Raw genomic sequence first — 16,828 nt, forward strand, 5'->3', positions numbered from 1 at the left:
AGCACTGGTAAATTTCTGCTTGGGTGGTAACTTTCACTTCCTACGTTGGCCAGTTCTGATTTTGTGTACGAACTTTTAACCCAGTGCACATGTTTCAGGCCTAAGTACGCCATGTTCTTGTCATACATAGATTAGTCTTTTCATAACTAGTAAAAGTGAGCCTAGAAATTGTGGCGTGTTTTATTTGAAAAGGCGGGTTAGGACATAGTTTAAAGCCAAGCCCTGTTAATAAACAGAGATGTTGACTTTATATTACATAATCATTGAATCAGATTATATTTCGGTGAATTTGATATTTCCAGATTCTGTGAGGAGTTGTGATTGGCCGGTTCTCTTGTAGGGCGGGCCGTGTGAACTGTTCTGTAATCTTATTGGTTTACAGTATGTTCAGAATTCTGGGTTTAAGGTTAGAGAAAGTTCCGTCTTGACGTCTTTCTTGGATTCACTTCGACATCGACATGAACGTTTCAAGTTTCAGGGATTGTCAGGTTAGTAAAACGCACTTATCCAGATGAGAAAATACATGCACGCAGTTGGACTCAACAGCATTGTTGCTGCAGCCTGACCTGAATACAGATAAGTGCATGCAAAGTTCACATGTCGACAACTATTGCTCTTTTCTGTGCTTGTTTGTTGCAATTGCACGCTACAGTAGCTGCGAGAAGCTTTATTATCATTATGTTATTATTATTATTATTATTTTACTACCTGAACTTGTATATTGTTTCATTCAGGCGTGGAGGTCAGAGGGTCTGGCTTTGTCTACGACCAGTAATGAGGCTTGCAAACTATACGATGCGATTCTCGCACAGGTAAAGTTGTCACGCAGCACAACAGTCTGCGCTGAAAGTTTGTGATAAACGCTATTCCCTTACCCTCCACTAGTATGTCAAATGGCGCAATGACGACACTCTGGGGGGATTTGAGGGCTGTATGTCTGCTCTCCAGAAGGCTGACCCTAACTTTGGTAAGTCGATCTGTTCCTTTGTAAAGATTTTGTCTATCAGTGCACATTTGATATTGAAGGATTTATCACTGGCCACTAGGGGGCAATGTAGGATCTTACTATTACCGGCTCAGTTAGGAACCGGATATTGGTTGTTACGCTCATGTTCATGGCAAGGTGTTTGATTGTGCTGTTCAGCCTAATTCATGTAAGTCCCATGTGTAATGTTGTAATATGTAGGCTAATGACCTATGTTATATTGTATGGTCACATTTAATAGTTTTACTATTCACTTACCCTGCAATTGTTTGTACTATTGTAGGGCTCCTTCATCTCTGTCATTAAAGACATTATTCGACATTGAGGAGTGTTTCTTCATGAAGGAGCCATGGTTGTCGTTGGATGTTCTGTCCCCGGATGCACTTTCGTGACTGAAGATGTGTCTGAAGCCCTCGCCATAGCCCTGCTAACGAATCATGGATTTGCCCATCAAAACCCGCCTGCCACTGCCACGCCAGCCCAAGCCCCAACACCTCTAGGCCCAAAACTTGATCGTCCTAAAGTCGACATCGGTGTATCGATAGAGGAATGGAACGTATTCACACGTCGTTGGGATGTCTTCCGCACTGGCTCGGGCATAGGCGACACCCAGGCTACTTTCCAATTGTTTCAGTGTGCTGGGCCTGGACTCGGAGACAGCCTGTTGAAAGCGAATCCACATGCCACCACTGGATCATTGGCGGATTTGATGGCCGCCATGCGCTCGCTAGCAGTTATTCCAGTTGCCACATGTGTCCTGCGCACTGAACTGCTTCAGCTGCATCAGGAACGAGACGAAGCATTCCGGGCCTTCACTGCCAGAGTACGAGGGAAGGCGGAGACGTGTGACTACAGTGCTTTATGTGTATGTGGCCAGAACGTGGACTATACTGACCACATCATACGTGACGTCCTACTTAATGGAATTTATGATTCAGACATACGTCGTGAGACACTAGGCACACCTGATATCCTGTGGAAACCCGTGAACGAGGTGATTGCACTTGTTGAAAACAAAGAAATGGCTCGCAATGCTCTCCCGTCACCCACTCTATCAGCCATGTCGTCATTTCGGCGCTTGAAGAAGGACCCACCGATGAGCCCCACACAGGCTACAGCCCCAGTAGACAAGGCTAAACAGGCCTCTTGCCCGGACTGTAACAGCGCCTTTAAAGTCTTCACAGAGGGGTCTCGGGGATGGAATTCTAAGCCTCACCAGGTCTGCATTGACTGCTACAGGGCCCGTCGGCGAAAGAGGCGGCCCCTACCATCATCTGAAGGCCAGCAGGCTGCTATGGCCTCAGAGCTGATCTCCCAGATCTCATCTATGGCTGGCGCTCGCCCTGGTAATCATCGTGGGAGTCGACGCCACACTCGGGCTACACATGGTAGTGTCAACAACCCCAAGCCCATCAAGCTTGAGCACCACATCTTCTCCAGGGGCGAATGGAGGCGCGCCAGGCTGAGAGACCACCCCCGGGTGTCAATTACCATCTCAGTGGACGACGCAGGCGTGCCAAGAGGCAGCTGCAGTGGCAGAGGTTCGGACACTGGGGTAACAATATCCGCCATTGCTGACACTGGCGCACAGTCAGACCTTTGGTCCCTGGCAGAGTTTCTGTCGTGTGGGTTCTCACGCGACGTCCTACGCCCCGTCAACCTCAGTCTGTCGGCTGCCAACCGCTCTCCCATAGCCATTGAGGGAGCCTTCTTCGCCATCCTGTCGACAGCCCCGGACAGCGGGGTGGCACCATGCTGCCGCTCCATGGTGTATGTGAGTAGCTCAGTCCGCGCCATGTACCTCTCCTATGAGTCACTTCTCAGCCTCGGCCTCTTGCCTAGAAACTTTCCGTCGACAGATGGCAGGAGAGGGCCTGAAGATGGATACTGCCCTGACATCCTCACCGCACCTACACCCTTGTCTATCAACGCTACTCGCTCCGCTGGCAGTCGCGGCAGGGACCTTGTTAGTCCAGAGGATGTCCAGTGCTCATGTCCCCAGCGCATGGCGCCGCCACCGCGGCCTGCGGCACTGCCATTTCCATGCACAACGGAGAACAACGGCCGTATGAAGAAATGGCTGCTCGACAGGTACGCCTCGTCTACGTTCAACACCTGCCCCCATCGGGCCTTGCCTTGTATGGAGGGGCCACCTATTGAAATTCACGTAGACCCGGCAGCCACGCCTAAAGCATGCCACACCGCAGCCAACGTGCCCCTGCACTGGCAGCAGAGGGTCCACGATGACCTCCTCCGTGACGAGGCCCTTGGTGTCATCGAACGTGTGCCTTATGGTGAACCTGTGACATGGTGCCATCGTATGGTAGTCACTCGGAAACATGACGGCTCCCCACGCAGGACTGTGGACCTCTCACCCCTCAACAGGTTCTGTAAACGTGAGACGTTTGCCACTGAATCCCCATTCCATCTCGCCCGTCGCATCCCAAAGGACACTTGGAAAACGGTCACTGATGCCTGGAATGGCTACCATAGTGTGCCTTTGCGTGAGTCTGATCGTCACCTGACCACCTTCATCACACCCTTTGGCCGCTGGCGTTACACCAGGGCACCTCAGGGCTTCCTGTCTTCAGGGGATGGCTACAATCGACGCTTTGATGCCATCCTCTCCGACTACGAACGCAAGGAACGGTGTGTTGATGACACCATTCACTATGACACTGACCTTGAACAACACTGGTGGAGGACGATTGACTTTCTCACACGTGTCGGTCGGTCAGGCATCGTGCTGAACCCAGACAAGTTCCAGTTTGCAGAGAAGGATGTTGACTTTGCTGGCTTTAGGGTCTCGGACACCACCATCGAGCCACTCCCAAAATACCTGGACGCTATCCGGGATTTCCCCACTCCAGACTCCACGACAGACATCAGGAGCTGGTTTGGCCTGGTGAACCAGGTGGCCAACTACGCCCAGCTACGTGACACTATGGCACCGTTCAAGCCTTTCCTCAGCCCTCGGTGCAAGTTCTCCTGGTCATCTGAACTGGAGGATGCCTTCCAGGCATCCAAGCAGGCCATAGTTGAGGCCATCCGTGAGGGTGTGGAGATCTACGACATGCAGAGACGCACCTGCCTCCGCCCCGACTGGTCGAGGCGCGGAATTGGTTACTTCCTTCTCCAACAGCATTGCGGCTGCGCCTCTGGCATACCGGACTGTTGCCTGGGTGGATGGAGGATCACCCTTGCCGGGTCGCGTTTTCTGTCTTCGGCAGAGCAACGCTACGCAGCCATCGAAGGGGAGGCCCTAGCGGTCGCCTGGGGCCTTGAGCAGACGAAATTCTTCACCCAAGGATGTGACAACCTCGTTGTGGTCACCGATCACAAGCCTCTGGTGAAGATCTTCGGCGACCGCACGCTCGATGAGATTACGAACTCTCGCCTGTTCAGACTCAAGCAACGCACTCTCCCGTGGCGTTTCGACATTGTGCACCTGCCTGGCGTGAGCAATCTAGCTGCTGACGCAACCTCAAGGCACCCCTCTCCCTCAGGCGCAGCAAACGGGCTCCTGCTGGGATCACAGAGTGTGGCTGATATCACAGAGTCAGCACTCATGGCCTCCATCCGTGAAGATGCTCAAGGCCTTTGTGCCATCTCATGGCCCCTCCTTACTCAGGAGACAGCAGCAGACGCGTGCCTCGCCCACCTCCTCTACCTCATCGAGCATGGGGGTAAGATTGACGTGACCGACCCCGCTCTAGCTAGCCTGTCATCGGTCTGCGAGTCTGTCTACGCACAGGATGGGGTCCTGTTATACAACGACCGTGTTGTGGTCCCACCGTCCCTCCGTCGCAAAGTTCTCGAGCATCTCCACGCCGCCCACCAGGGGACTTCAGCGATGGAGCACCGTGCCCGTGCCATCGTTTACTGGCCCGGAATGGCGAGGGACATTCTGGCCACCAGGGCCAGTTGTGCTGACTGCAACCGCAATGCCCCGTCGCAAGCGGCCACGCCCCCCCTGCCATCCTCGCCTCCATCCACCCCATTCGAGGCGGTGTTTGCCGACTTTTTTGACTATGGGGGTCGCCACTACTTGGTCATGGGAGACCGACTCTCGGGCTGGGTTGAGGTCCTGAGCTCCTCAGCAGGCACCGACACGGGAGGCTCGGCTGGTCTAGTTCGCCACCTCCGTTCGTTCTTTGCGACCTTTGGTGTGCCAGAGGAACTCTCTAGCGATGGCGGCCCGGAGTTTATGGCCGGTCGTACGGCGGACTTTCTCCGATTATGGCATGTCAAGCACCGTGTGTCCTCCGTTGGCTTTCCACAATCGAACGGCAGGGCGGAAGTTGCTGTGAAGTCTGCCAAACGCCTTCTAGCGTCCAACACTGGCCCTACTGGCAGCCTTGACCATGACCGCTTCCTGCGTGCTATGTTGCAGCTGCGCAACACACCTGACCCCGACTGCAACCTCTCACCAGCACAGATTATTTTTGGCCGTCCACTCCGGGATTCACTTTCTTTCGTCAATAGACTGGAAAAGTTCTCCAATCCGCATGTCCGCCCGCTTTGGCGCCAGGCGTGGGCGGCAAAGGTAGATGCCCTACGGACCCGGATGTCACGCACCACTGAGTCTCTGAGGGCTCACACTAGGCCTCTCCGCCCGTTGAATCTTGGTGAGACAGTCTTCCTCCAGAATCAGCTGGGCCCGAGCCCACGCAAGTGGGACAGGTCAGGGGTGGTGGTAGAGTCGCTGGGTCACGACCAATACCGATTGAGGGTTGATGGGTCAGGTCGTCTGACTTTGCGCAATCGGCGATTCCTCCGTGCCTATACTCCGGCCTCCCCCTACACCCTACAGCGGCCACCTGTGCCGCCGATGCCCTCAGTGCCTGGGCGTGAGACCTCACCTGCCGATCTGGGCCCTGCACCGCCCCAGGGGTTGGCTGTGCCACCAGTGGACGGACCCCAGGGCATGGCCCCAGTTGCGGCCCCACCCCCTGACCTTGTGCCTCAGGGTGACCCCACCTCTATGGATGCCGTGCCGACCGTGCCATCACAGGCGTCACTGCCCGCACCAACGTCACCCCTGCTCTCACGTCCGAGCCGGGCTAGGCAGCCCCCCAGGCACTACGAGCCTGAGTCTGGCCATTGGATATGATTCTGAGTCCGTTAACCTCTCCTGTAGCTTTCCGGACTGGGGGGGATGAAGGATTTATCACTGGCCACTAGGGGGCAATGTAGGATCTTACTATTACCGGCTCAGTTAGGAACCGGATATTGGTTGTTACGCTCATGTTCATGGCAAGGTGTTTGATTGTGCTGTTCAGCCTAATTCATGTAAGTCCCATGTGTAATGTTGTAATATGTAGGCTAATGACCTATGTTATATTGTATGGTCACATTTAATAGTTTTACTATTCACTTACCCTGCAATTGTTTGTACTATTGTAGGGCTCCTTCATCTCTGTCATTAAAGACATTATTCGACATTGAGGAGTGTTTCTTCAGATATGACATTAATTATTATCCAGATGACATTCTAGCTGTAGCTGCAATAAACCCTGCCTTTGTTAACTGCTGTGCAGATAACCTGCAGCCTAGTGGCTGCAATGACTGAGACCAGTGACTAGTAAAATTATACACATTCATAAAGCGGCATAAAGTCTTTGTTCATGGTCTGCTCACTCAGACGTTCATACATGGATCATTTGAGTTACAAAACAAATGAGTGATAGTGCTTAAAAGACTAAAATAAATCCCAATGTTTAACAGAAAAATGTTGAATATCTTTGTATGGGTGAAACTTTATAACATGGCTTTGCAGAAACATAACATTTTCTAAATATAGCCTGCTGTAAATCGCATTCCTAAATGATCAAAAGAACTGTTAAACAAGGTAAAATAACCCAGGTGCATAATCTTAGAATTCACATAACTTTACCATCAACAGAACAAAATCACCAGATTGGATTGTAGAACAGATAGATCCAGTATGGTGCCTGAAAGATTAGCAGCTGAAAGATTATTGGTGCCCCTCCATTCAGGGCATTTACTCTATCCATCTTACCTCAGCATTGTATGTGATTCAATGCTCCTTCCATACAGTCTTTCCTATTTGCTGTCCTCAGAGCAGAGTCTGCTGGTCAGGTCCAGGGGACTGAAGAACAGACTGAATCCCTCTGCTTCCAAATGCATCCACAAACTATTCACTGTAGCAGGCCGTTTGTTTTGTAGTTGCAAAGCACAGTGAATGCATGTGTCTGTTAGTTGATTTAGATAGAGCCTGCTTTAAGTGCAAGCCTTGTTTATTCCTAAAATAAACACCTTTTATGTACTATATAAGAAAGTAGATTTTCAATAAAAAGGCAATAAAGTCTAAGTTGTGCTTTAGAATCGATGTGAGAAAATATAATGTTCCTGCAGTGAGGATTTTGCAATTGTCTTACCCATATAATCTTGACTATATTGTGTTCTTAATTTCTCCTGCAGTTATGGGCCATGTGATCAACACGGGGCTGGAGCTGGTTGGCACAACCACTTCCCCCCGACTGAGCGAGCGCCTCTCCAGCGCAGTGAGGAGGACAGTGGAACTGGCCCAGAGCCAGGAGCTCACTCCCAGAGAGAGGCTCCATGTCAAGGCTATGCAGCTGTTTTCTCAGGGGTGAGAGACTTCTGCTGGCAGAGAATACAAGCAACACATCCACAAGCTATTAGGAAAAATAAATGTTTGAATTTGATCATTTTCAGTGTAACCTTGCAAAAATGGTTGAAGTTTGTTTATTTAAGCTCCATAATTACTGTATAATTAATCCCTAAAATACCATCATTTGTCACAAAAGCCCACATGGACAGCAAAAAGTATCATCCTAACAAATGTCGCACTTTGTATCTCACTCTTTGTGTGGTTTCAGTCATAATTGCTATGTATAAAGTACATCTTCTGATGTTTTATGTGAAACCCATTATGTCCCAAATTGCACCAAAAAAAAAAGAAAAGTATTTGTTTATGAGTACGCCAAAGGAAAATGGTCCACTTTGAAAAAAAGACATCTCAAAAGAACAATTTTTTGGTTGTTTGTTGTTGCTCTATTACTTGGACTATTCTAATCCTATGTTACATGCTTCAAATTACCTGCTTTATTGTGTGGCAGACTAATCTTCTTTTTTTATTTCCCTGTGGTCTCACATTAGAAAGGTAAACAAAACAATACGTCATAGTACTGTCTGCCTTTTGTTTGCCAAGAATTTCTCTAAATACAGAAGTTTTGTTGCGGCTTTTCTTACTTTGCGATTACCATTCTGCAGTCGGCTCAAAGTGCTTCTCAAACTACCTGACCCTAACTTTGCCCTCTGTAACTTGTAGGAACTTTCCCAAAGCCTGCGATGCATGGGAAGACATCCTGGTCGATCATCCCACAGACCTGCTGGCCCTCAAGTTCGCCCATGATGCTTACTTTTACATGGGCGCTCAGATTCCTATGAGGGATTCAGTGGCTCGAGTATTACCCCATTGGAAACCCCAGATGCCCATGTCCAGGTACTGAATGGACAATGTCAAGTGAAACTAAGCGGTCACATAATCATCCTTTGCTTCATGGCTTTATTAAAGTCATGTCTGCTGTTAATAGATTATGAGCTGCTGATGAAGCCTCTTGGGGAACATCCTCAACCCAGCACAGATGACTTGAGAACCTTTGCCCACAATGTGTCTATAATTTAGATTTCAGCCTTTGATTTAAGCACATGAAATATTTCTTCTGCCAGGGAGTCAGTGGTTGGTTATTATTTTGATTTCTCAGTCCATAAAGTGGCAGAAATACCCAGTGGTAGACGGTGTGTGTACAGTTTTCTTTGGAGCTGACAGTGATGTGCGTCCAGAGTCCTATCACTGTGGCGGGTAATTTTGGCGTCTCACTTTAACATGCCATCACACCAATCTTTTATCGTTGACAACTTATGCACATACAGTAAATAATGCTTGAGGCTTTAATTTACTCTTGAACAGTATTTGCATATGGCTTACACAACATCAAGCAATAAATACAGTCATGGTTCTCAAGATGGGTTTGCAAATTTGTGGAAAACAATATTAATTTCAGAGAGTGATGTTCAAGTTTGTATGTCTACCAGTTTTCAGCCTTGTGAATGTAAAAGCACTTTTCTGATGTTCTCTTTGCAGCTACCTGAAAGGGTTGTACTCAATGGGTCTCCTGGAGACTCGCTTTTATGACCAGGCCGAGAAAGTGGCTATGGAGGTAAGATTATTGCTTCCATTCACCGGTATGTCTCTTTTTACGCAGTTACATCCTTGTAACGTGTAATGTACATTCATACATTTCTTGGTCCACAAGTCCTCAGAGGTGATTAGAGATTATTTCATTATTGCTTACAGTATTGAAATCCAGTTACGTGTTTTTATTTTTATTTTAAACACAATTTACACCTAGGCCTGTCACAATAACAAATTTGAAGTTCAATATATATTGAGGCAGGAAAGTATCGCGATAAATGATATTATTGACTCTCACGATACCAGATACTGTCAACTCTCAGGCATAAAAATGACAGTAAACCTCTGTTCTAAAAGTGCATCCTCATATCCTAAAATATCACACAAGCTGCAATAAACATGAAATATAATGAAAGTGTTACAAAGAAAAAATAGGGGGAAATGCTATTAAATGTACAGACAACAAATATTGAGCCCTATAATGTATCATTCATCTGTCATGCCTATTTATGCCCTGTTTAACTTTAAACATATTTTGTCAAATTTTGGTTTACTTTAGTTCCGATTTAGTCTGATTTGATTGGTATCTTGGCCTGGGGCTGGCGATCCTTGTTCAAGTGTTTGTGAAATGTTTTATGAGGTGTTTTATGAGTAACTTGAGTTACTGTGCCTCAGTAACTCAAGTCAAGTCAAGTGAGATTCCCAGTTTGAGTCCATCATCTACAAGTCTCTGAGTAATGAGTCCCAGAAATTATTTGGTAAACTTGCCATAAGTAAGAGGCCAAGACTGAAGTTCTACTATGTCATTGTGGCTGAATGTGTGTTGCTTACATAGAACATGAGATCTGCCAAAATCAGTTCACACATGAACCCTCTTCAGGACATTGTCAGGATAATTAGTCAGGATATCCTCAGAAAATCCTGACTTCACAAGGAGGATGTCCTGATGATAGCGCACATGTGAATTTGCTTGGTTAAAGGCAGTAGCTTTAAGAGTTAAGCAATCATTTCTAGATAGTTATTTTGTTCTGTAGCCAGGCTTTGTTTTGTGACTCTTGTATTCATCTGCTCTGTGCCTTGCAGGGCCTCTCTCTGGTGCCTGATGATGCCTGGGCAGTCCATGCTGTTGCCCATGTCTACGAAATGAGAGCCGAAGTGGATAAAGGTCTCAAGTTCATGGAGAGCAGGGAGAATGACTGGCAGGTGGATAGCATTTGCTGTAGGGCTTTTAACCACATCTTCATAACCTTGTTCACTTCTATTTCCGTCAGAGTCTTCTGCATTAAAACTGCTAAAATAGCCCTGAGGAATGGTGTGTGGAATGTGCTTTTATTTAATTGCAGGTTTCTGATATGCTGGCCAGTCACAACTATTGGCACTGGGCGCTGTACTTCATCGAGAAGGTAAGGATTTTAATGAGTTTTCTCAGTCAAGCGCAGAGCTGGGAGGGGATTGTTGAAGGTCTATTCATTCATGATATCCATACCCGTGGGTAATTTAAAGTCTAGAGTTGATTGTATTGCAAGATTAATTTGTGTTTGTATCGCTGGAGCACTGTCTATCAGAAGAGTCTATCTTTCCCATCTGACGTGATTCAAATTTATGTGCCACCTCCTCTTGGTCCACAGGGGCAGTACGAGGCTGCGCTGCACATATTCGACTCTCAGGTTCGTGTGCTGTCTCTTCCCATCACTGCTTTGAACACTGATTCTGTATGGACCATATGGAGTTCTTTCATAAAGCATTACTTAGGGGACAGCCACTAAAAGCACTGTGTTGTTGTGGTCGCGAGTCTGTCAAGTCAAAAGGGCAAGTGTGAACAAACCATCCAGTGTCACCGCCAGAATGTGATGATTATTTTATCCAGTAAAGTAGAAGCATAGACGCACATTGTATGCTGCAAAGCACTTCGACGTCTTGTACCATACAGGAACATTGCGTAATATTACTCAAGACTGACATACATTTAAATACAACGGCGTATTCTTGCATCATGTTGAATTCATCAATGTTTTAAGACTTGTCTCAGTGGGATCCGCGTAACAGACTTTTACTTTTATCAGTTGAGTTGTGTAAAACTGTCACTGGATGAAGCTTAACTCCAGTATTTTTGGCTTCCATAAGGTATTCCGACGCTGCAAAGCCTCTGGAGCCATGCTGGACATTGTGGATGCCTGTTCAATGCTGTCCAGATTAGAAATGGAAGGTAATGTTGGGATTTGTCCAATGCCCCATAAGATTCTAAGTTATATCCACACACATCAGAGGTCTTGTACAGCGGTTCTCAAACTTTTCACAAGTAATCTCATAAAATATTTGACCTTTTAAGTACTACCATGCCTATATCAAAACGGCACTAAAATAGACCTACATTTAAATACATTTGGTTTAAACACGGTGTTAACCATGTCTAAACCAGAAGAAATATTAAACCTTGAATTAATACAGCTGTTCTTAACAAGAAATACGTGGGGGGATGGAAGTCCTGACTTCTCCTCTTGAGCGGGGTCACAGTTTAAATAGGCCTCTAACTTGTGTTTGACCAATCTTTCATTTAACTACAACAAGGCGGAGGAACTGAGGATAGAAGCGAAATGTCCTGTTCAGTGTTCTCAATCAACCCAGTCCAGTTGATGTTCTTTGATGGTCTTCACTACAATTCACCCTCCCTGGACAATTGAGAGCCTACACCGGGAGTCTCCAAGTAAATTTCCCTGGGGGCCTAAATATGTCAGAAATGTATTGCCCCACAAGCAAAAACTTCAGTAAAATATGTTTTTATTGGTGTTTATTCAAGTATGCAAATATTGACTTTACTGTGTAAAACAACATTCATCAACTCTAGGAGTGCTCTCTTAAGACAATAACAAACCCGTGAATCAGTCGATCCAAGATGAAGTATCTTCAAATCAGCAGTTAATTGCTGCCCTTCAGGTCACACAGGGCCGGCCCCCGCCAATTTAGAAGAAGAAGAAGAAGATCTTTATTTATATAGCGCCTTTCACAGACATGGTCACAAAGCGCTTTACATGAGACAATTGTACATTCACTCCATACTCGGTGGTGTAAACTACGTTTGTAGCTTCAGTTTCCCCTGGGGGAGACCGACAGAAGCGCTTTCGCGACTACACACGTCTGCGCCAACGGACCCTCTGACCACCACCATACATTCACTCACACACATCCTGGCCTATTGTGCATGTTTTTAGTGGTAGGGGAAACCGGAGTACCCGGAGAAAACCTACGCAGACACGGGGAGAACATGCAAACTCCACACAGAAAGGCCCCGTCCAGGTGGGAATCGAACCCGGACCTTCTAGCTGTGAAGCGAAAGCACTAACCACTGCGCTACCGTGCCGCCCCATTTAGCACTAAGATTGAACTTTTGCACTTCATCCGCTTTATCACCTGTGTCACAAGTTTCTGCTATATTGTAGTGCTGTAGTCATTATACATTCACTCCACACTCTGTGGTGGTAAGCTATTATTTTAGCCACAGCCGCCTTGGGGCAGACTGTCCATTTTCCCACGTGGCTATAAAGTGTTGTTTATATCCTGATCTCTTATTATGTCAGTGCCCCGTTGGAGACCCCTGGCCTACACAAACATTCCCTGTTCTTGCTCAGTCAAATGTGTTAAATACAAAATGTTCACTTTTGTGGCAGGACCCTAATTAATCTACAAGGTGCCATTAGGACAATAAGAGCTCTGAAAAATAATTCATTCTTTTTACCTGGACCATCAGGCACAATGTTGTGGACACCTTTGACAATGATGCCATTAGATTAAAATAAATTATCCATGTCATTATGCTGCAGTAGAAACCTGGCCAAACAGTTAAAATGAATATGTTCCTGATGAATATTCAACCGAAACGCATAATATTAGATGAATGTTCTTTGTTTAGTTTTGAGACAAATGGCTAATGAGAAGCTATCATTCCCCACTGTGTGCATCTCATTATTCTGACACCTGCTGTGTGGCGTCTTAAAACTGTATAATTAGACCGATTTCAACCTGAGTCTGTCTTTCTAATGTTTTAATCAAATGATTATACACCTTTTACTTCACTGGTGCTGCATGTTGTGCTGTTCAGGTGTGTGTGTCCAAGACCGCTGGCGAGAGCTATTCCAGATCACACAGCCCCACACGGACGACCATGTGACTCTGTTTAACGACGTCCACTTCCTCATGGTGTCACTGGGACTTAAAGACAATGGCACGTCCCGCAGACTACTAGAGGGCCTCCAGGAATTGGCCCGGTAAGTTAGGCACCATTTTTCCACATCTCTTCTACACACCTCAGCACCTTACGTAAGGGCTACTCAGACTTATGTAAAAGGGAAAAGCGAGCTAAGCGTAGGATGAAAAATACAGAGCTGGCAGAAAGAGAATTGCGACGCGGTGGACTCTGAGAGTGAGCAGGGCGCTCGGCTGCAGCAGATGTTGAATCCACAGCTGTATTCTCATCAGAGACCTGTGCCCCTAATGTGTTCTGGCACCACGACCGCGGACAATCTGTGCCCCACATTCTGACCAACCCATAAGCCCACGAAAAACACACCACTGACTTTATTAAAATGCCATGTTTTGTATTGCATAACATGTCTCAAGACTTTAGGAGTGGAGAATCGCACATCCTATTGGGAGGACCAGCTCTTGAAAAATGGAAAGGTAGTTTAAGATTAGAAATGTCAGTTGTCCTTATGTTCTTATGTCTGCATTGCTTTTTTGGGATATGCACTTTACTTTACTTTACAGCACAGTAAGAACATGGTTGTAGGATAGAAACAGCATGGTACATAGAGTTGCCCGCTTCCATGTTGTTACCATATTTACCATGTTATTACATATTAAATACCATGCTATTTCTTTCCTGTGATGTTACTGCGCTTTAAAGTAAAGTGCTATAGTTTGTTTGTGTGGATATTCAATGTTTACCTGTGTTTAGTGTAGAGCAGTAACATAGTGTGCAGTTCTGTTGAGAGTCGACGGAGTGACATCCTAAAACTGTTGAAAATGAAAAAGCACACACACATAGCACTTCTGCTGAGTTTATTTCATGCTGCATGGGGTGATCTGACGCTGCATTTAACATTCTAGTCAGAAATTAATCTCCTTAAGAAGATCAATGAGTGTTTAAGACTGTTCAAAACCCCATGGCTTATTAATTAAAAGACCAAAGATGGAGACTTTGCTGAAATCTTGTCTTTCACAGGGATTTAAACTCATGTAATGGTTGTTAGTTATCAATACTTTTTCTTAGGCTATTTAATAACTTTTTAGTGTATAAAAAGGAATTATAATCATATATTTATCTGATGCTTTAATTCACCATTTGTATTGTTGCTTACTTATAATGAGTGACGGCACACTTTAAATGTGCAGTTGGGCACACAGGCATACCTAGAATAATGTAAGAAAAGTTTTCTCATTATAGTAAGACTCTCTGTATCAGTCATGCAACTAACTTGCAACTATCAAGGCCAGGGTGAGACTCCGGCACCTATAGTTATTTAAAAGAATAAATGGAAGAATACACTGTGGAACATTTATATGTTGCAGCGTCGGAAGAACGACTTCCCTGATGTAAAACTTAAATATAACATTAGTAAAAATCAAGCATGCTCCTGATGCTCAGCTAGACACCAATGCTATTATTGTAAAGGCTTTTCAAAACCAAGCATTTGTAGAGGACCTCATTTTTGTCTACCTGTAGTCAAATGAAAGGTGAGCTGATGATGTCCCATAAAGTTATGAGTCACGTTTAAAGAGAAGGCTAGTCCTCTCACATTTTCTCATTTTATTCTCTATTTTGGATTAAATGTTTTGCAATATGGAATTAAAGAATGATTATTTGAAGCATAAATAACATAGAAAGCCTTGGGGTTAAAGCTGTTGCACATATGCTGTGTCAAAGCTGTGAGATCAACTCCCAGCTCTGACATTTTGCTGACAGTCTCTCTCTAACTCTTCACTCTTTATGATGCTATAATGTCCTGTACGATAAAGTTTGCAAACCAAATAATCTTAGTCATTATCACGCTTAGTAGTCATGTCCACGTAAGTCAGGCCACCTAATTGGGTTGTATTTAACCTTTTGCTTCATTGTCTTTTGGTACTTTGTAAACATCACTTTTCTTTACCAGAGAGCCTGGGGACAACCAGCAGCATCAGATGGCCAGCACCATTGGCATCCCTCTCTGCCAGGCCATGATGGAGTTCAACCAGGGCAACTATAACCAGTCTGTGGAACTGCTGTACCCTCTGCGCTACCGCATCGTAGATATAGGGGGCAGCGATGCACAGGTGAGCTGCTGTATCAGTGGTGATTTAAAAAATCGTGTGATCTGAGGAAGATTCCTGAATGTGCAGACAAGGAGTGTGCTGCCCTGAGGCTCCTCCTCTGTCTTTGGATGTCATTGATCATACCAGATTGTGTTTTCTTCTTGCGCGCAAACGCAAATTCCCTGTTGTCGGGAAAATAGGGCAGAGGTGAAGAGTGTTGTGCATTGAAAGCAACAGTGTTCCTTGAAGAACATACAATGCAGGGTAAATATGAAGAGACTCTACTCCGGCATGAATAATGAATCTGCGTGATGGATACTGATGGACTCCTCTCCTCTTTGTCTTTGAACACTTTCCCAAAGGAGAAACAGTATTCACCAAGTCTAACAATAGGATGAAAAGAGAAGCTCAATTTTAAATTTTGAGCTGGCTTTGTGTTCTAATGTTTTTTGTCCACTGCTGCGTTGCAGAGAGACGTCTTCAATCAACTGCTCATTCACTCTGCCATAAAGTCGGACAATACGCGGCACCAGAAACTTGGAAGGTAACACACTGTGGGGATTTGATGGTGGATAGAGTTAACAGAATCAATTTTGGGAAATAATGAAAAGAAAGAGAATCTGAAAAGCAGTGAATTTCATAATGATGCCATTGGAGGCTTTAGCTACTGTCATATTGTGTCTATTCGGACTGTGTGCTAACGTTATGTAACCACCTTCTGTACATCATGTTAGGCTTTCATTATTGATCATGTTAGCCTGTGTGTGCTTGATGCGGTTGACTATGTACATTTACATCTCACTACTGTCTTGTGGTATATTCCCAGGTGTCTCCTGGTGGAGAGAGATTCGGTGAGGCCCAACTCCTCCCTAACTCAGCGTCTGATGAAGACAGCTCTGGCACTTCACGTCTAGTCAGAGCGCAGTAATCTGCACATTTCACAAATCATCAAGTACAATGATAATCACACGTGCCAGCTAAGCTTTGAGAAATGGAAATTGCTTAATGCTTCTTGACTAGGTATTATTATAACCTGCCAGATTATGCTTTGCAAATAAAGACATTCCTATGATGTCAACGAATGTGCACATTGACAATCACATATGAGGACCAACTAAAAAAAAATCCTATCCACAAAAGAGTTTCAAAATGGTTGCCTTATTGTCAATGATTCAATTATTAAAGCTACATATGTTTTACATCTTCTAATACAGTGTTTTCCTGTTGTTATTGAGCAGCAGTACACACCTTTTTGATTGTTGTGACGCCATGTAGAAAAAGTACTGAGCTACAAATGTCTGTCACTGTGTCAAGGCTCATTGGATTTGGCAATGATAGTTGCTTTGTTTACTTCTCAGGTTCAGAAGTTT

General features: G+C 45.6%; 1 protein-coding gene across 1 annotated transcript; it reads left to right on the forward strand.

The window, feature by feature from the left end:
* Window positions 1–355: 355 nt before the first annotated feature.
* On the forward strand, window positions 356–16,669 carry ttc38 (tetratricopeptide repeat domain 38). The gene is made up of 14 exons (XM_079568299.1): window positions 356–488; window positions 735–812; window positions 886–967; window positions 7,430–7,601; window positions 8,304–8,477; window positions 9,120–9,195; window positions 10,254–10,373; window positions 10,514–10,573; window positions 10,799–10,837; window positions 11,295–11,376; window positions 13,267–13,432; window positions 15,320–15,479; window positions 15,929–16,002; window positions 16,285–16,669. Exons 1-14 carry the CDS (start codon window positions 459–461, stop codon window positions 16,370–16,372), a joined length of 1,401 nt encoding a protein of 466 aa, XP_079424425.1. The 5' UTR covers window positions 356–458; the 3' UTR covers window positions 16,373–16,669.
* The last annotated feature ends 159 nt before the right edge of the window (window positions 16,670–16,828 follow it).

Source organism: Gobius niger (assembly GCF_951799975.1).
Source record: "Gobius niger genome assembly, chromosome: 12".
NCBI lineage: Eukaryota > Metazoa > Chordata > Actinopteri > Gobiiformes > Gobiidae > Gobius > Gobius niger.